This window comes from Rhinatrema bivittatum, chromosome 4 (assembly GCF_901001135.1).
Source record: "Rhinatrema bivittatum chromosome 4, aRhiBiv1.1, whole genome shotgun sequence".
NCBI lineage: Eukaryota > Metazoa > Chordata > Amphibia > Gymnophiona > Rhinatrematidae > Rhinatrema > Rhinatrema bivittatum.
The window spans coordinates 231,233,843-231,255,252 of record NC_042618.1 but is presented as its reverse complement, the minus strand read 5'-3'; the positions used below and the strand labels follow the sequence as shown (position 1 = coordinate 231,255,252).

Here is a 21,410-nt window from a genome sequence, read left to right as displayed (position 1 = left end):
GAACTCTCTCACCCCAATCGACACACCCCAAAAGGCCAATGGCCACCGAGAACTTGCTACAGTCATACTGCTCCTGAAGGCATCCAGTGTTGCTTTGATAGCATTGCTGGTAGCACAAGCTACCAGAGTTAGCTGGGTAAGTTATCTGGCTAAGTTAACGCTGCTCTGGAATGCCACCTCCTTGTCTGGATAAATATTATCTGTTTAATGACTTACCCAGATACAATTTACATTATAAGGACTGGAAATTTAAGACTCTGGATCTGTCTGGGTAACTCTAAAGCTACCTGGAGAAAGTCCTTTGAATATGGACCTCCAGCTATTTAGGGGAATCCTTATGGAATAAGAGGACCTTTTCTAGTGTTTCTAGGGTAGCTTCAAATTCCACCCAAGGAACAGATAGGACCATGACGAAAAGATCAGAGAGAAACAGATTCAATAATTATTGCTAAGGTTGCATTTTGGATGCTACTAAGAGAAAATTGTATACAGTATTCATGTTAAACAAACAGCAAGATTTATGTTGGAACACCATCCTGAATCCTGACTAATTACTGGCACTTAAATGATAAGGAAATAATTAAAACCTTGGGCCTTGAAGGCTTATCCTTCCCCATAATGGAGAACCAACCTACTATTAGGGTTTGTGATTACAAGTTAGTAACTTAGCACTGGTACTCAGTGTGAGCCCCTCCCTCTTGGGATAGCCCTGAGATGGGGGTTACACTTGTAAACAAAATACATAAATAAATAAAAAATCTCACAGTGACCAGTCAAAAATGAAAGATTATACATATTATATAGAAATGCAGCCAAGATCCATAAACTCTAAGTACTGACAGTTGCAAGAGGTGGATTCCACTAGGCTAGATCTGACTGGTTGACATTTGTCTGTAGTGTTTGGCCATTTTTTCTGCCTTTATCTCAGATAATGGGACCTTATGGAGAAGAACTTGGCTATCAGACATTTCTAGCAGAGGGTTTTTTCTACCTCCTTCCTCTCTCCCATCCTTTGTTTGAAATTCTGGTAGCATGATAGAGTGGAAACCAGAATCATCATGGGGCTGTTTTTAGAGTATTTTCTTGAGAGCATGATAATGTAACTTTGCTCCAGACATGACTCTCACAGAGACTGGATTTCAGGACCTGCTTTAATCACTGAGCTTTGTACGTGAAGCAAAAGCAGCTTCCACAGGAACATTGAAAGGGCCAGGACAGAGCTTGCAAGCACTGAGATTCCAGAACTTGGAGGAGGTTTCTAAGGGTACCAGGTGGATGGGAGAGTTAGGGTTGGGAGCGAGAGGGTGGGAGGAAGAGAAGGGGGGGGGCCTTACTACTACTATGAGCAAAACTGGGGAAGGGGCAGGGGAAGAGGGGAGGCCAGTCAGCGGACCCTTCCCCATTTCTTTTTTTCTTGCTTTCAGAGGGGTGTGGAGGTTCCTCAGCTCGGCAAGGTTCATTTTGAAAATATTGGGTGGGGGGATGGGAATTCGGTCGCAGGCCCTCACGTCACTTTTTATTTTTTAAAAGCAATTTGCCACTGAACCAGCTATATTCTTATGAAAATAGCCAGTTAAGTCTATTTGTGCAGTCTGGCTATATGTGGCTGGCTAACTTTACTTCTGCTCCACTAAAAGTGAAGCTGAATAAGTGCCCTAAATATTCAAAAGTCAGCATTTAGACAGAAAACTCACAAGGTATCTGGCTAAATGCCTTTGAATATGAACCTCTGCATATTTATGTAGGCTGAGCTTTTGATTCCTTTACGTAAAAGCTATTTTACTGATTGGAATCCAACACTTGGAGTATGAACTTGATTTTTCAAGCCTATGCCCATTGCAAAATCCATGGATCTACAACAAAATCTAGCTGGGTAGTTTCTCTTTGAAAATTCCCATAAAGTCACACGGGTACGAATATACCTGCAAATCCCCACCCTTGGCAGCTTTGTGAAAATCGCCCCCAGAAAGCATAAACACGTTTCCCAGTGTAAAAATGTATTTTGAAAATCCATTCTCCCTTCCCCTCCCCACCCCCACTTAAGTGCAGTAATATTACCAGGCATGTGCATTCATTACTCCATTTGTTTGATTCGTTTCAGCGGTACACGCGCATCTGACAAATGGGTAGGATAGCATGTGCGCAGAAACGAATGGTGTGCACATATGCACACGCCAAGTACATATGCGCACATCATTTGTTTCTGCACGCGCACACACTATCCATTTGTCAGATACGTGCATCCCGCTGAAACGAATCAAACAAATGAAGCAACGAATGCACATGCCTGGTAATATTACATGGCGCCTTTTCATGATGCATGGGGAGTGACAATGGTTGTGGTTAGGTCAGGGAGCAAAAAAGATCCATGTGTACTTTACAGTACATCCCTGGCACCTTCTGCAAAGCAGCTGGAAATGCCACCGGTACTTTTGTGCTCACTTTGTGTACATCAGGGTATTTTCAAAGGGAAATTCCAAGGGTTATTTTCCATTCAGAATAAGCTTGCAGGTCCATCTGCAGGTACAAAGAACCTGAAGCAAGGGAATAAAACCCCAAGAACATGAACATCTTATATCTCTGCAGAAATATGTGTTAGGCCATTCTTTTAGAATTGTTTTCAAATTGACACTGATCATGCTGAAAGGTAAATAAATAAAAGAAAATGCCAACAGCTCTAGAAATATGAGACTGGTAACCATGAACATGAGAAGACGGCTCATTTTCACTGCGGTGCCAGTGAAAAGATATTTTTTTCTAAAAGTATCAGTGGGCTATGACTGCTTGTTAGGTTTATTTGCATACATTTGATTTAAGGAACATGGCAAGTTGCATATTATGGTTCCCCCTGACTGGTTTTCTGAGTCCCATGGACTGGGGTTTTCTAACATGTTCATGAAGTTAGCTCCTGTCCTAGTCCTTCTCAACCCAGGCCAAGGGGGTTGCCCAACCCTTCAAGCAGTCTGGGTTTCAGATTATCCAGTCAATATCCATGAGATGTGGCTATTTATGACTACTATATACCACAAGGGCCACAAAAGTATTTGTATTTTCCTGGGGCTGGATCTCACCACACTAGCTCTTACACAAGTCTTTCTCCCCAGGGCCTGAATCCTATCTTGTTGGGGGTGGGGTGGGGGAGAAGGGGAAGGAATTTTCCTTCAGGGCCCAGAGTGACAGGGAATCCTTGGTAGCTCTCTTCCCTGGGAGAGATATAACTTTTTTTTTTTTTTTTTGCTGTGACTGATGTCAGTGCTAATAACACACGGAGACTCTGTTTGAGTGCCCAAAAGCAATGCTTTACTGAAGGTGAATCAGATGAAGTAATGGCACAGTTCCAAATCGTTCTTAAGTCCACAGCAGTTCTCTTCCAGTTTACAGTCCTTCCTCTGTCTGTGCAAGGGTCTCTTACTACCAGGACAGGGGAAACATTCATCCTCCAGGGCATGGACAAAAATGAGGTTCCCAAGTGGGCATGATATCCTTGTTTGGGTAGGAATACCCCTCCAAAGCTGGCAAAAAAAATGGATAACACAACCTCTGCATGGAGAGTCACAAATTCTTCTTTCACCTGGGGTGAAGACTCCAATTGTGTGTGTCCTCAATAGGTCATAAATTGGTCTTACTCACAGTTCTCCAATGTCTCTCTTGATCTCTCTAACTCTCTCAAATCCCACTGTGATGAGTGGCATGAGAGAGAACTCTTGTTGCTGTGGTGTAGTTAATGCAGCCTCATAGACACACCTACGAGGCCTACGCTGACAGCTGGCGAATGTACCCTGATGCAGGACAGACTGGAGCTTCATCTATACCAGCTGCCTCCCCTGCAGGTTGAGCCTTTGGGTTCTGCTGGCCAGCAGCATTTAAATGGGTCCCTAGGGCAATGGAGTGAGAAAGATTACAGAGGCACTCTGGGGTCAGGACAGGCAGCAGACTGGAGAGATGAGGAACAGGCCAATAATTAGGGCAGGTGGCAGGCAAGCATAGACAGGTCTAATGCAAGAGGTCAGGTCCAAGAGATCAGGCCAAGGACAGACAAAGACACACAAGAGTCACTTGACTGGGCAGGCTGGGCAAGGCAAGGCTGGAACTTAGGTACAACCAGGAACATAGGACAACCAGGAATGCAAGAGCAATATGCACTGCTATTAGAGATGTGCATCGGGTGCCCGATTGTTTCCGCTTTTGATTTCGTGTAGCCGCGGGAAAAGTTCGTATTCCCGCAGATCGTTTTTTTTTGTATAAAATCGTTTCCGATTTAGCGCACGCTAGCTCCCATTAGTGTGCGCTAACACAAACCCATTTAGCGTGCACCCCGATCCTTTACATTTAATTATTTACAAAAAAAACCCCCAAACCCACCCCAACCCTTCAGATCTAATTATTTACAATCCCCCACCTTCCCGACCCCCCCCCCAAAACTTGCCTAAAGTCCCTGGTGGTCCAGCGGGGGTCCCGGGAGTGCTCCTACTCTCGGGCCATCGGCTGCCAGTAAACAAAATGGCGCCGGTGGCCCTTTGCCCTGACCATGTGACAGGGGCTATCGGGGCCATTGGCCGGTCCCTGTCACATGGTAGGAGCAATGGACGGCCGGCGCCATCTTATACTTAGCCTCCTAAAATCCAAGCACTCAGATGCAAGGAAATTAATTGTTTACAGGGCAACTGCCATTAAAATACATTTCCTTGCTTCAGAAACAAGCATCATGCACGGCTGAATCTGTTTGGTTGGAAGCATCCCTTTGCTATGAGTCAGGAATGCAAATGTCTTTCAGCCATTCAAATTTAGCCACTTTCTTGGTGAATCAACCATGGAACTCTAAACATATTGAATAAATGAAATGGTAAACAAGACTGCCATGATGGTGTGCCACATTGTAATGGGTAAAAAAAAACCCAAAAAACTTTTAAGTGTATAATGGAGAAGAAGTGCAGGCAAAAATATCAAAGATTCCCAGTGCAATTCTGCCAGCTGCTCACAATAAAGGAGGTAATTTTCAAAGCCCTTGCACATACATAAAACAAGGATTTATGCATGTAAATGGCTTGTTGGAAAATTGCCCAAGGTTTGTGCTCATAAAGGTGTATGTTTAACCCGATTTCCTGCCTATCTCTGTGTGAACAAAATATGCATTCTGGGGTGGGGGTGATGCAGAGTTGAGATTGGCTCCACATATTTTTTTTTTTGAATTAACGCATAAATTAACATGCACAAGATACACATCAGACATGACTTTGTGCGGCCGAGTTTGTGTGCTTTATATCAGATCATTTTCCAAGCAGACTTATGCACAAAAGCCTGCTCTGAGAATGTGCGCGGTTTATTTGAAAAATTACCCTCTTGAGATGTGTCTTTAAGTTTGCTCTCTAGCGGTTCTCAACCGGTGCTTGGCGACACACTAGTGTGTCGCCAAGCACCGGCAGGTGTGTCGCGTGGCTCCCGGTCCCTCCCGCTGCTCGTTCTTCCCTGCTGCCGTTGCCGCCGGGCTATCAGCACGTTCAAGCCCAGCGGGAACGGCAGCGGTGCAAAAAAAAAAAAAAGCTGTGGCATCCGCGGCTGGCCTTTTCTTCTTCCCGTGCCTGCATTCCCCCCCCGGACCCGGAACAGGAAGTGGTGCGCGGGAAGAAGAAAGGCCGTGCCGCAAGAGAACCCACGCCTCGCGCGCCATCACGGCACACATGGGGAAGCCCTGCTGCGGCCGTATGGCCAACCGGTCTTCCTGTTCGGGGGGGGGGGGGAGGGAGCGGAAGCGCCGCGTGCAGCTTCCGCTTCCTCCCCCCAATGCAGGAAGATCAGCTGCCTCTCCTGCTGCCACCCGTTCTCCTGCTATCTTCGGGCGTCGGGCCGTATGGTCTGTCGATCTTCCTGCTTGGGGTGGGGGAGCGGAAGCGTCGCGCACAGCTTCCGCTTTCTCCCCCAAAGCAGGAAGATCAGCTGCTTCTCCTGCTGCCACCGGCCTCCTGCTATCTTCGGGCGTCGGGCCGTATGGTCCGACGATCTTCCTGCTTGGGGTGGGGGAGCGGAAGCGTCGCGCACAGCTTCCGCTTTCTCCCCCAAAGCAGGAAGATCAGCTGCCTCTCCTGCTGCCATCGGCCTCCTGCTATCTTCGGGCGTCGGGCCGTATGGTCCGACGATCTTCCTGCTTTGGGGGGGGGAGGGAGGAAGCGGACGTTGTGCGCTGCGCTTCCGCTACCCCCCCCCCTGACAGGAAGTTCCGACGCCCGAAGATAGCAGGAGGCCGGTGGCAGCAGGAGAGGCAGCTGATCTTCCTGCTCTGGGGGAGAAAGCGGAAGGGAAAGGAGAGAGCAGCATGAGCCTCCCGCGATCGATGGAATTCTTCCTTCTTGGCCTGCGGGGGCTGGAGGAGCAGCTACCGTTTGTGCTGGAGGTGGGGGGGGGGGGGGGAGGAAGTGAGTGACAGAAAGAGAGAGAAGCAGCCAGCCAGCCTGTGTGTAAGTGAGAGAATGTGTGTGATTGAGAACCTGTGTGTGAGAGAATGTATTTGATCGAGAGTATGTGTGTGATTGAGAGAAACTGGTCAGAGAGCTGATGTATGTGTATATGTGAGAGACAATGAAAGTGACTGCTCAAGGAGATGACTGATGTGTATGTGAGAGTGTGAGACAGTCAGGGATGTGTGTGTGTGAGAGAGAGAGAGAAAAAGCATGGAAGTGAGAAATCTGGGTATGTGAGAAAGCATGGGAGTAAGAAGCCTGGTGTTGTGGGGGTGTATGTGAAAGAAAGCATGAGAGTGAGAAGCCTGATTATGTGAGAGAGAGCATGGGAGTGGGAAGCCTGTGTGTGTGCATGTATATGAGAGAGACTGGTTGGTAAGGTGACGGTGTGACTGGTGTGTATGTGAATGTGAGAGAGAGAATGTGATTCAGGGAATGAGAAGCCTGTGCACGTGGAGAGCGAGCATGGAAATGAGAGAGAGACTGGGTGTGTGTGTGTGTAACAGAGAAAGTGATTATGGGAATGAGAAGCCTGTGCATGTGAAGAGAGTGAGCATGGGAGTGAGAACCTGGGTGTGTGTGAGACACAGCATGGGAGGGAGAAGCCTGTGTATGTAAGACAGAACATGGAAGTGGGAAGCCTGTGTGTGTGTGCATGAGAGAGATCAGGTGACGGGTGTGTGTGTGAGAGAGAGAGAGAGAGAGAGAAAGTGATTATGGGAATGAGAAGCCTGTGCAGGTGAAGAGTGGGCATGGGAGTGAGAAACCTGTGTGTGTATGAGACACAGCATGGGAGTGAGAAGCCTGTATATCTGAAAGAGAACATGAGTGGGAAGCCTATGTGTGTGTGTATATGCATGAGAGAGATCAGGTGACTGGTGTGTGTTTGCGTGTATGTGAGAGAGAGAAAGAAAGTGATTATGGGAATAAGAAGCCTGTACATGTGAAGAGTGAGCATGGGAGTGAGAAAGCTGGGAGTGTGTGAGATACAGCATGGGAGTGAGAAGCCTGTATATCTGAAAGAGAACATGGGAGTGGGAAGCCTGTGTGTGTATGCATGAGAGAGATCAGGTGACTGGTGTGTGTGTATGTGGGAGAGAAAGAAAGTGATTATGGGAATGAGAAGCCTGTGCATGTGGAGAGAACAAGCATGGGAGTGAGAGACTGGTGAGCGTATGTGAGAAAGAGAAAGTGATTATGAGAGTGAGAAGCCCATATATGTAAGTGGAACATGGGAGTGGGAAGCCTGTGTGTGTGTGTATGGCATGAGAGAAACTGTTCAGGAAGGTGACTGGTGTGTTTGTCAAAGACTGGGAGATGATTGGTGTGTGAGAGACAGAAACTGGTCATGGGGGCATGACTGGTATGGTGTGTGTATGTGTGAGAGACATGGGCCCTAAGGAAGAGGACCATGAGTATAGAGCTTAGCCACTACTGCTGCTTCTGGTGTGTGCTACAGCCTGCATGGAAGAGGAGTAGGAAAGCTGCTGGAGGGGGTAAGTAAAGGTGGCTTTTTAAGTTTATTTTTCTTGATTGACTGCTATTTTAATTATTTAATATTATGTGACGTGTCTGCTTTTTTTGAAATATTTTATTGGTGTTTGGAGAATTTTTAATAGTTTTTATGAGTTTTTAATTGTTGGATGTTATTCTGTTCATAGTTGTTGTGAAACATTTATTCTGCTTATTAGTATAGTTTTACAGTTATTTCTGTGTGGGGATCTATAGCTGCTTGCTAGTTCTGTTTTCCTAATAAGAGGTGTATTGGTTTTTAGGGCCTGATTTAATATTTGTAGTGTTGCCTTTTCATAGATAGGGTTGCTCCTGTTTGAGTGTATTCCATAATACAGGTGTAACTGTGTGTGGATTAGTTTATGTGCATTACTACAGATCCTGGGAGTATGTTAGGTCGGTTCTGTGTCTGTTACAGAGATATTTTACTAGCATGTAAGTGTTTTATCAGTCTTATTTGTTGCGTTTTCTCAAGAGGACAAGCATTGGTGGTAAACTGCTGTCTTTTCATAAGTAGGGCTATTGAGCCTGAAAGTAGAAGGAGTTTGAGTTGCTGTTACTGAGATGACACCAGAACCAGAATATCTTTTTTGTAGAGTGAGTTGAACGGGGAATGTCATAATTCTGCTTTACATCCATTATTGTGGATCAGGGGGGTTCCCGTGGATGCAAACTGTACATTTACATCTAGCCCTGTGACGATCATGGGTCAGTGTGTCACGCATGTGAGAACCATCTGTCAGGTGTGTCCCGACAGAAAAAAGGTTGAGAACCACTGCTCTAGAAGGTGAAAGAAAAGGGGGAAATATGAAACAAACATTCACAAATCTGACCAGCTTCCACAACATACAAGATGGTAGCATTTTCTGGAAGAGAAGAATCTCCAGAACAAGGGGGGTCACGCTATGAAATTCTAAGGAGAGAAGCTCAGAAGAAATGCATCGTCACTGAGTTGACTGATGGTTGCCTACAATTACTTATCAGCCAGCAGAGAGGCAGAGCCAGCAGAGCAGGGACAGAATCCCGACATGCTAGGGACAGATTCAGGGGGAAGGGGCTTGACCTAAAGAAGTTGAAAGCCAGAGATTGAATGGAGTGCCTTCTACTCACCTGTTGAAAGGATACAGCCGATTAGTCAATCTAACAAAAATCAAGGTACAAATTTAAGATTGCGCGCCCTATGGGAACAGGGAAATGCAAACTACCTGAATGTAATCCGCTTTGAAGTGTTTGAAGGGCAGAATATAAATTGGATAGAATTTTTGATAGGCAGAATATACATTTTCAATAAATAAATAGATAAATAATTGGCTGTGCAGTGTGCTATAAAATGCTTTTTGTTTTAACCAGCCTGGATTTGCAGGCTGCCTGGATCTGTTTCTCACTTTGCTGGTATTGAGGCACCTTAAGGCACTACAACTGTTTGTTGCTCTGGTAAAGATTGTGATTCAGCTCACAATGTCTCGGTTTCTGCTTCTTTTGCAGGCTTTTTAGTGCAATTTTAGAACAAGCAACCAAAGCAGATGGGGTGAATTCGATAGGAGGAAAAGGTGCTGGATTTGATGTTAAAGCGCTCCGGGCTTTCCGAGTGTTGAGACCCTTGCGACTGGTATCTGGAGTTCCTAGTAAGTCATTTCATTTTTTTTTTCTTTCTTTTATCAGCCTAAAATCATGTGGGTGGTTGGTCATATTTAATGTGTGATAGCAAATTCCGAAGCAGCAATCCAGGAGATGAGAACGTGGAAACCCATGAACAACCAGAAACAGGCTGATGGTCTTGAGAAGCTTTCTGGTTGGCTTCTGACCAGCAGAAACAAACAAAAAAAAAAAGGCAGGGCCTTGTTAGACGTAACTAAGTTCTGCAACTTGAGGCATGGAGCAGGAATTCATGTCAGTGTCTCACAGTGCATCGCTGGCTTTAAGATGGTGATCCACGATGTGCGTGCCCTTCTGTGGAGCAAGAATAAGTAATAACTTCAAATTGTTGTTAGCTATGGGAATAAATATTTCTCACATAACACAGATGTAAAAGTGACACGTTTATTGAGCCAGAGTTACTGTCCAAATTGAAAGTGAGCTTAATGCAAATTTTTTTTGAAAATACTATCAAAATCGCATGATCATCATTGTAGACCTTCTGAAAGGCATTATCACATGTAGCATTACCAAGTATCTAGAACCTGGTGCACTAGTTTCTGTGGTCCCTGACAGGGATCAAAGATTATGGGGCGGATTTTCAAAGGGTTAGGCGCATAACCCCGAAGACCTGATCCTGCGCGCGGGGAGCACAAGCCCGGGACGCGCATATGTCCCGGAGCTCCAAAAAAGGGGAGGGGGCGGGGGTGGCCAGAGGGCTCCGAAGGCCTTCTAGGCCGGGGGATTGCGTGCTGGCACGCGCAACCTACACCTGCCCAGAGGCAGGCGCAACTTATCTAACAAAGGTAAGGGGGGGTTTAGATAAGGCTGGGGGGCGGGGAAGGGAGGGGAAGGTGGGGGGGGCAGAAGGAAAGTTCCCTCCGAGGCCGCTCCGATTTTGGAGAGGCCTCGGAGGGAACGGGGAAAGCCATCGGGGCTCCCCTAGGGCTCGGCCCGCGCAAGGTGCACAAGTGTGCACCCCCTTGCACGCGCTGACCCCAGATTTTATAACATGTGCGCGGTTGCGTGCGCATGTTATATAATTGGGCGTAGATTTGTGCACGCCAGGTTGCGCGCACAAATCTATGCCCGCGCGCATGTTATAAAATCTGGCCCTATTTCTTTTATGGCAGATTCTCCTGTAAGGTAGCTGTTCCTGTCTTCAGGGAGAGCCTGATATGGGTTAGTATGTGTTGTTTTTTACACAACAATAAAAGGACAAGCATACAGTACTGAAAAAAAGTTTGTGAACCTCCTAGGATAGTCTATATTTTTGTTCAATTTATACTCAAAACATAATTAGATCCTAATTTAAACCCTGATAAGTGAGAAAGATAATGCCATTGAATAAATAGCTCAGAGAAAAAGGATATGATGGTAACTTTAAAACAAGCGTGTAGGCACTCATACATGTGCCTATGAGTGTGCGAATGCACTACGTTGGAATTTTAAATTGTGTGCGCAGTTGCGAGGGTATGATTTAAAATATGTCTACCATGTGTATGTGTGCTCCTAATGTTAAGCAGTTACTTGAGCAAACGTATCTTCCTTAGCACTTTGTCGGCTTTAACGTGTATAGGTAAGCGGATTTTAAAACATGTTCGCATGAAGAGCATTCCTAGTTAGTCCACTGGCTTGCCCAGTTTGTCTTGAGGTCATCCAGGACCTTCTGGTTCTTCAGCCTGCACTCTCCCCAGTTGACTAAGACCCCTCTGTTGCAGTCCCGGTCGCGAGGTTCGCGACCGGGTCCTTACCTCTTCCCTTCTCGGGAGTCGGCAGCAGGCTCCGGGATCCATTGGGCCTACTTGGGCCTCTCCGCGGCGGCGTCTCCATGAGGGAGACGCTGCCGAGCTCCAAGTCTTGGCTCCGCCCCCATAGGCGCACGCTCGCGTGAGGGGGAACCTTTTAAAGGGACTCTGGCGCGAAACCACGGCCAGCCCCCGGAGATGATGTCAGACGCCAGCAGGGATTTAAACCCGGCGTCTAACCGAAGATCTTTGCATTGCAATGAGGTCCACTCCTGGTGAGTAGATAGTTGCTGTTTCTGATTTTCCTTGTTCCTTTCTCCGCTTCTGCTCCTGATCCGGATCCTGTTCCTGACCTAGCTGTTGTTCCTGCTCCAGCTGCCGCTCCTGATCCTGCTTGCACTCCAGTTCCAGTTCCACTCCTGCTCCTGCTTCCGCTCCTGCTTCAGTTCGCTGCTCCAGGTTCCAGCCTTGCCATTCCTTCGGATTGCCATCCTGGTTCTTGACTCCGGTTTGTCTTCTCGTGCTCCTGGTTTGCCGCCTGCCCAGAACTTGGATCGTCCTCACGCTGCCGTCCCTTGTCCCAAGGGAATCCACCTAAGTCCCAGCGGTCCGGGTCCTCACAGGCTCCTCTCGCGGGTACCTTGGACTTCCAGGATGAAGTATTTACGTTTGACCGTCGTCCCAAGGGAATCCACCTAAGTCCCAGCGGTCCGGGTCTTCACGGGCTCCTCCTGGGGGGGACCTCGGGCTTCCAGGGTGAAGTATCTGCTCGGTCTCCTGGTTCCGAACCGCCACCCGGCCTTCTTTTCTCAGCGGAGTCCACCTGTCCTTCCATCTCATCTCCGCACGGCCGGCCCAAGGGTCCACCTCCCTGGTCACAACACCCTCACTGCTGTTTTAGTCCTAAGCAGAGATTTATGCAGACTTACACGTCATCAAGAGCAGAAGTAAACATGTGGCTAACAGCCTGCTGCGCGTTGCGGCCGCAGGATTTAAATTACGGATTTATGTCCGTAAATTTTGGCCCAGCCTTGGAAAGCCTCGGACTCGCCCCCAACTCACCCCTTTTGTTTTACATGTTCATATACGTGCGTAATTTGTGGCTTTTAAAATAAGTGTTGCTCACACGTGACCCATACACTCGCGTATATGGGCCATTTAACATGAGCAACACTTTTAAAATTTACTGCTATGTTTTTATTATTTATTCAACAAAGAAATTCAACAATAACTATCCTTATGTGAATAAAAGTATGTGAACCCTTCATTCAATAACTGTTAGAGATGTGAATCGTGTGATCGATCATCTTAACGATCGATTTTGGCTGGGGGGGGAGGGAATCTGATCGTCGCGGTTTTGTTTTTTTTTTAAATCGTTTAAATCGTAAATCGGGGGAGGGCGGGAAAACCGGCACACTAAAACAACCCTAAAACCCACCCCGACCCTTTAAAATAAATCCCCCACCCTCCCGAACCCCCCCAAAATGTTTTAAATTACCTGGGGTCCAGTGGGGGGGGGGGTCCCGGTGTGATCTTCCACTCTCGGGCCACGGCTGCGTTAATAGAAATGGCGCCGGCGCTACCTTTGCCCTGTCATATGACAGGGCAGAGGTAGCGCCAGCACCATTTTGGTTCCTGTCCCCCAACGTGACGAGCACAGGAGATCGCTCCCGGACCCCCGCTGGACCCCCAGTGACTTTTGGCCAGCTTGGGGGGGCCTCCTGACCCCCACAAGACTTGCCAAAAGTCCAGCGGGGGTCCGGGAGCGACCTCCTGCACTCGTGCCGTATTGCAAAATGGTGCCGGCCGTATGGCCGTATTGCCGTATTGCAAAATGGCATATGACAGGGCAAAGGTAGCGCCGGCACCATTTCTATTAATGCAGCCATGGCCCGAGAGTGGAAGATCACACCGGGACCCCCCTACTGGACCCCAGGTAATTTAAACATTTTGGGGGGGGTCGGGAGGGTGGGGGATTTATTTTAAAGGGTCGGGGTGGGTTTTAGGGTTGTTTTAGTGTGCCGGTTTTCCCGCCCTCCCCCTTTCCCTCCCCCCTCCCCCGATTTACGATTTTTGACGATAAATCAGGGGAATTCCTAATGTATCGCGCCTCTAATGATTTTTGACGATTTAAAATATATCGGACGATATTTTAAATCGTCAAAAAACAATTCACATCCCTAATAACTGTAAGCATCTACTTGAGCAGCAATAACTTCTTCAACTAAATGTTTTCTGTATCTGTTGACCGGGTTCTCACATTATCCTTGAGGAATTTTGGCCCATTGTTCCATACGGAATTGTTTCTGCTCCGTGCCTTGTCTTACTTGCATGAATAGCTTGCTTCAGGTCTCGTCATGACATTCAATAGGGTTTAAGTCAAGACATTCACTTGACCAATCTAAAACATGAAATCTCTTCTTCTTTATCCATTTCGTAGTAGATTTACTTGAATATTTAGGATTTTTGTGTTACTCCATGAACCACTTTCGACTCAGCTTCAGCTCATAGATGGATAGCTTATCATTCTCCTCCAAAGTTTTCTGATATAAAAGCGGAATTCATGGCTCAATCAATGATGGCAATAATCTGTCCAGAAAGCAGCAAAGCAGCCCCACACCATGATACCTCCATGATACCTTTCTTATGTTCTTATGTTTTTACTATGCTTGATGTGAAAATATTACTTTGGAAGGTGGCGTTTGTTTTTTTAGCAAACAAAATGTTTGTTGTTGTGACTAAAAATTTAAATTTTTGACTATCTGTCCAGATAACATTATTCCAGAAATTTTGTTGGTTATCCAAATGCTTTTTGGCAAACCTAAGGCAGGCAACAGTGTTCTTTTTAAAGCCCAGTGGTTTCTTCCTAGCTATCCTCCCATGAACACCAATTCCCATTCAGTTTTTTTTCCTAATGGTAAATATGTAAACCCTCACATCAGCCATGGTAAATATATAAACCCTCACATCAGCCATTGCGAGAGAGGCCTACAGATCTTTAGATGTTAGACTGGGGTTCTTTGTGACTTTGTGGATGATTTTACAGTTTGCTCAAGGCGATCTTGGCAGGAGGACCACGCCTGGATAGAATCACTGTAGTCTTCCACTTTTTCCATTTGTAGACTATCTGTCTTGACAGTGAATGCATGGAGACCTACATGTTTAGAAATGGTATTGTAACCCTGTCCAGACAAATGAACATCAACTACTCCTTTTCACAGATCCTCTGAAATTTAAGATCGTTAAGAACAAAAGCTGTGCTATGCTGGATCAGACCAAGGCCCATTGAGCCCAGCATTCTGTCACCAATAGTGGCTAGTCTAGGTCACAAGTACCCATCAGATCCCCAATAATTGATCTATTTCTTGTATCTTGCCCCAAGGGATCAGCGTTGGCTTTCCTAAGTCTACCTGGCTAATAACCATGTATGGACTTTTCCTTTAGGAACTTGTCCAATTTTTTTTTTAACTCCACTATATTAGTTGCTTTGACTACATTCTCCTGCAACAGATTCCACAGCTTCATTGTGAACCGTGTGAAAAAATACTTTCTACGATTTGTATTAAATCTGCTGGTTGCTAATTTCATGGAGTGTCCCCTTGTCCTGGTGAGGTCTGAAAGGGTAAATGACCATTCCTATTTGTACGTTCCATCCTGCTCATGATTTTATAAATTTCACTCACATCCCTTCTGTCATCTCTTTTCCAAGCTAAAAAGCCTAAATCTGTTTAGCCTTTCTCCATAAGGGAGCTTTTCCAGCCCCCTTTATCATTGTTTTTTCCCATCTCTATACCTTTTCTATGTCTGCTAAGTTTTTTTGAGATGGAGCGATCAGAAATGCATACAATACTCAAGATGCGGTCACACCATGGATCTATACAAAGGCATTATGATATTCTCAGTATTGTTCTCTGTTCCTTTCTAAATTTATTTATTTTATTTATTTTTAATTTTTATATACAGACATTCTTACATCAAATGCAAATCATACCGGTTTACATAAAACAGAAAAAGCAGGGAATATATTTCCATAGTCAAATACAATGAACATTTATAAAATTGTTAACAAGCCATAAGGTAAGAACTTGGAAAAAAGTTAATTAACAGAAAAAAATAAATGAAAGAATTTTAAATGAAGCACAAAGGGTTGCACGAAGGGGTGCACAAAGGGGAGAACCCCTTTGGCGCGCGGCGCCTGGTGGTGAGGCGCTTTTCAACTGCCGATGGAGTTTCTGTTTGCCTGTTTGATTGCTGCCATGTGCTGAATCAAAGATTTCAAGGTACTGGCCACAAGGACTCCGAGGTCCTTTTACTGGGTGACTACTCCTAACACAGAACCCAGCATCATTGTATCTGTAATTGGGATTATTTTTCCCTAAGTATATGATGAGTTCCGATTTGGTGAAGACGAAACTTTTGATTGTTCTATTGGACCGGATGCCTGAATTCAATCATGTAGATTTATTCTATAGGATAGTTTACTTGTAACCCAAATATTTAAGCGCCTGCTGCTTATTTGTCAATGTATTGTGCTAAGGAAACTACAGGTTCGCTTACTATTTCACACGGACTGATTCCTATTTCATATAGTATTGTATCTCAAGAAACATGGAATTATTTAATTTATACCTTTTTTATTGTTTAAGAAAAGACTGATGCCAATTAAACAAGGATATCATGGTAAGAACTTATAATTCTCATTATTTTACTTGGGATTAACAAACTTTATCTCAGCACTGTAGTTTTATAGTTTATTTTTTTTTACTTAAAATCCAGCAAAAAAAACAGAGAAGTTTTATGTCAGGGAAACTTCTCAGCAATCAAATGCATCCTTTCTGATGGGATATGGCACACAGCAAATCAGAAGACAGGAGTTAACATCTGGAAATTACTGTTAAACCCTACAGTCTCACAGTGGATATTATTTAATTATTTTATTTTAATTCCCTTTGTTAATTCTGGCTCTCTCTGTATCTACCTCTAAGACGAATAATGTGAATGTTTAGGATAATATAGATGTTATGATAGATCAATGTGAGTTTTAAGCAGCTAGCGCTGTGATCATCCATAGGAAAAGTTGTATTGGACCTTTGAAAGTGGCTTTTGTATGGAAAAATTTAATCAATATTAAAAATAGGGACACGTTCTTTTTTTTTTTTTTTGGTGAGGTTATTAGGTAGCAGTACACAAAGAGCATTTCTTGCAGTTAACATTCATATTTTTCCTCCCAAGTGTAAAATAGTTATAGGGATGGTAATTTCAAAGGAATATCTTCAGGTAAAGTAGCACTTTACCCTCAGAAATGGCCTTTAAGAAAATTGTGCAACCAATAGGGCCATAAAAGTTCATGCATATGCACTATGGGCCGGATTTTAAAAGGGTTACGTGCATAAGTTATGCGCGTAACCCTCTTAAAAGGCCCCTGCGTGTGCCGAGCTTATTTTGCATAGGCTCGGCAGCGCGTGCAAGCCCCGGGACGCGCGTAAGTCCCGGGGCTTTGCAAAGGGGGTGTGTCGGGTGGGCGGCGTGAATTTCGGGGCGGGAGGCATGTCGGGGGCGTGATGCCGGCCCGGGGGCGTGGTCGAGGCCTCTGGACTAGCCCCCGGGTCGGGTGATGGCGCGCCAGCAGCCCGCTGGCATGCGCAGATTTACGCCTGCCTCTGGCAGGCGTAAATCTGCCAACAATGGTAGAGGGGGGTTTAGATAGGGCCGGGGGGGGGGGGGTGGGTGGTTAGGTAGGGGAAGGGAGGGGAGGGGAAGGTGAGGGGAGGAGGAAGGAAAGTTCCCTCCGAGGCCTCTCCGATTTCGGAGCGGCCTCGGAGGGAACAGGCAGCGCACGCCGGGCTCGGCGCGCGCAGGTTGCACAAATGTGCACCCCCTTGCACGCGCCGACCCCGGATTTTATAAGATACGTGCGGCTACACGGGTATCTTATAAAATCCAGCCTACTTTTGTTCACGCGTGGTGGGCGAACAAAAGTATGCGCGCGCGCTGTTTTTGAAAATGTACCCCTATATGTACTTGCTTTTATGAGCATAGGGCAGGGCCATTCCATGGGATGGAGTATGGGTGGGATTTATACCTATACTGTATGATTTTGTAAAGTATGCACATAAATTCCCTCAGTAAAACTACACATACCTAATAGGCGTAATTGTGGGCATGTAGTTTTGCCAGGATAAACATAAAGTGGATTTGGGCATATGTTTGCCAGCTAGCTTATGTGCACCGCTCAGAAACTGCCCCCATATGTGTCAGATTCACGCCTGTACCAAAGTTAATGGCAGCTGTGATAGTGCTCTAACCTATCTTAGACAGCTTCAAGCAGGAGCAAATGGCATACAAGCCTAAAAGCTGCAGGAGGTGAATAAAAAGGACAAGTGTGTTTGAGTGAATCGGTACCTGCTGGTCTGCGTGGGTGGAGTGGATATGTTAGTGCAATATCTCTGGTGCTTTTACTTCCTTTCTTTTATTTTAGGCTATGATGAGTACATTTTTTTTGTACCACATACCCTATGACCATTTCCTTCTTTAACAGTTGCTATTATTCACAAGACTAATATTTCCCATTGTCCCCCTGACAAGAGGCCAAAGACAATGTGGATGAATTAAGCCCTTTGTGATTTGCAAGCCGCTGTCATATCCCAAGTAATAATGTCTTTGTGCTCTTCTTCATCACAGTGCTGAGCGGGCCAAAACCAGCTGTTGGCACAACTTCAAATCCCAAGGAATGTGTCTTAAGAGTTTTATTTACTTATTTTTTTGGTTCAACCTCTGAATAAACTTATTTTTTTGGTTCAGCCTCTGAATAAGCTTTTGGGATTTGCAAGATTCAATAATTTCTTTATAATGTCTTTTTTAATCAATTAAACAATTTATTGTACAATATAGAACAATTGCTTCAGTGATGCAAAACAATTAGATGCACTCTTACAGTTTCTAAGTTTTGGCAACAGATCAGTCAGTTGTAAACTCGTACAAATTTCACAAATACACATATCCTACCAGATAACTCACCCCAGATTACTTAGAATCAATTCTTTGAACTTTTCATCTCAGCTAGGAGTTAGCCTGTTATCTTACTACACTGGTAAAGAGTTGGTGATTGAAACTTGCTGCACTCTCTCTCTCTCTCTGAGTAGAGTAGTCTGTTAGTAACTCAGGAACTTTGCAGCTCAGGTACAAGGACTTCGGAGTCAGCTGTTTGTAGGCTGATCACAGGAGATCAGGCAGAGATGTGGCAGATTCTGTGTAGGAATCTTCAGCTCAATGATTCACTGTAGTGATCTCCTCCAATCAGTATTATCTCCAGCCTCAGACAGCTGCTTAGATACCAGCAGTAGCAGTGCAAGTCCCAAGGGCATGTCTGGTGACTGGCTGGGCCCTGGGATGATGGCAGCTTCCTGATGATGGTGGACTATGATCATGGAGATGGCTCTGCTCTCTTGTTCCTGGGTTCCACTTACTTAATAGTGAAGGAACAGGAAAGAAAAACATGCATATTGATGAGGGCCAAACTCAGCTTATGATCGGAATATTCTCCTTTTTTGTAGACGACTTCATTTGAGAATATGTAACTGCGTAGCTATAGTTCTTAAGAGCAGCAGTGTCCAATCATGGTTGAGTTCTTTGTTTCAGACAAAACCAGAGGTAAACATTTCTGGGGCTCTGCCAAACAGATTTATAACTTTGTTTTTTTTCTGTAATATCTGCATTTTCCAGTCTTACAACATAGCGGAAACTCCAAAGCCCTTTAGCTGCTTTCTTCCATCTTAATTTGGTTCAGGGAAAATAGCTCTTTGCCTAAATCAGATTTCTGGCCTATTGTGCCTATACACGAGAGGTGGAACTGTTTTGGTGTACATAATTTTTCAGTTACAGTGCAATACAGTAGCACTAATAACACAAAGTCATCTTATTGTTGATTATGGGCCAGATTTTTAAACATACGCACGAGGGGTACATTTGTGCGTGCTACCTGGTGCGCACAAATGTACGCCCGATTTATTTTGTAAGTTACACCTGCCGGCCAGCTGCCGGCACACAATCCCCCGGCACGGCCGCTGTGCCGGAGGCCTCAGTTCCGCCCCCGCCCTGCCCCGGACCGCCCCACCCCTTTCACAAAGCCCCAGGACATATGCGCGTCCCGGGGCTTTGCGCGCGTCGCCGGGCCTATGCAAAATAGGCTTGGCGCGCGCAGGAGCGGTTACGAGCGTAAATCCTGAGGATTTATGCGTGTAACCCTTTTAAAATCCGCCCCTATGTATGGTTGGTGAATCCCATGATGATGTGGTTCCAGGTTCTAATCAAGGAGTATCCTTCTTGGCCCAGTTGAACCTGGTGAGACTGCCTTTGTTTTCAACTGGAGCCTTTGTAGCTTGTGATATCTTTCTTGAAAGGGTCCCACATAAAAAGATGAAAGCACGTCTAAGGGGCCGAGTCACTAAAGCAGGGCTTCCCAAACCTGTCCTGCTGACCCTACAGACAGTCAGGATTTTGGGATATCCACAGTGAATATGCATGAGCTACATTTGCGTATATTGGAGACCTAGTTTACACTAAGACTTTTTCACATTCTGTGCTGACTGATAAATCAGGATGTAAGAGACTTATTTTATACTGTCTATGAACTGTAGATGGAGCACAGGAAGAGACCTGCTTGCAGTTCTGTTAAAAGTGGTGAGAGGAGTTGTTTTTGTAACACTGCATGGAGGTCACTGCATAGTGACGCAGGATAGATCATGGTATATTCCACAGGGGAATAAAGCTGTGAGTTTCTGATACTTTCTGATTCTACTTCCCTTTTTAGTGGAATATTTATAGCTATTGCATTTCATTTGGTAACTGTTGCAGGTTTCTAGGCTTGACAGAAACATCATGTATGCATATTTTAGGGGCAATTTTGAGTATCTCGGACAGGTACAAGGCCCGCCAGTGCTTTTGTACTCGCTTGCCTTGTAGTTAACTTTCAAAGGAGAACTATGCAGCTGGTTTCCCTTGGAAAAAAATGACAGGGTATATACCTAGCACCTGCTCTTTCTATGCCTTGGCTGTGCACTTGAAAACACACACATACATTTGAAAATAAGATCTATGTGGGTATTTCCCCCTCCCCCGTCCTTTCTCTTCGCCCAGAGTTTCTCAACTGGATCCTTTTGAAAATTGCCTTTGACAAGTCTACAACTGGAAATTATTCCCTTCTTTTCATAGCAAATAACAAATGAATTGCCTGTACTTACGAATTGTTACCATACTGAATATATAAAGGTAATTTTGTAACAATCCTTATAGGAAAGCTGGCAAATATGTGCCTAAGTTACACCAAATTTTCAAAGTGAAATTCTGCATGTATATTTGTATTCAAGATTGCTTCATCAATACTAGAGATGTGAATCAGAACCGGAATTGGTTTGGATTCCGGTTCCGATTCACATCGTGGTTTGTTTTTTTTCGTCCGGCCCGATAGCGGTTTTGTTTATCTGCTGCGCCCGAGCCGATAAACAAAAAACCGACCCCCGCCCCTTTAAAACTAATCCCTTAGCTTTCCCCACCCTCCCAACCCCCCAAAAACATTTTACAGGTACCTGGTGGTCCAGTGAGGGTGCTGGGAGGCAATCTCCTGCTCTCGGGCCATCGGCTGACACTAATAAAAATGGCGTTGATGGCCTTTGCCCTTACCATGTGAAGGGAGCACTGGATGGCCAACGCCATCTTTAAAAATGGCGCGGGCCATCCAGTGCTCCTACCATGTGACAGGGGCCAGCCAATGGCATGGATACCCTGTCACATGGTAAGGGCAAAGGGCCATCGGTGCCATTTTGATTAGTGGCAGACGATGGCCCGGGAGCGGGAGATCGCTCCCAGGACCCCCACTGGACCACCAGGTACCTGTAAAACATTTTTTGGGGGGTCAGGAGGCTGGGGGAAGCTAAGGGATTAGTTTTAAAGGGTTGGGGTGGGTTTAGGGGTTATTTTTGTGTGCCGTTTTTCCCGCCCTCCCCCAAAACGATAAGAGAACCCCCACGAACAATAGCGTGGGGTTTTCCTATCGGTTTGGGGG

At 45.5% G+C, this 21,410-nt stretch overlaps 1 protein-coding gene across 17 annotated transcripts in view; it reads left to right on the top strand.

Annotated features, from left to right (window-relative positions):
• The window catches only part of CACNA1C (calcium voltage-gated channel subunit alpha1 C), a 1,539,476-nt gene that overhangs the window by 925,444 nt on the left and 592,622 nt on the right, over positions 1-21,410 (top strand). For all 17 annotated transcript variants that reach the window (XM_029599882.1, XM_029599881.1, XM_029599874.1 and 14 more), the window contains one exon: positions 9,453-9,592. In XM_029599882.1, coding sequence (XP_029455742.1) covers positions 9,453-9,592 — 140 coding nt within the window. The remainder of the gene's footprint in view (positions 1-9,452; positions 9,593-21,410) is intronic.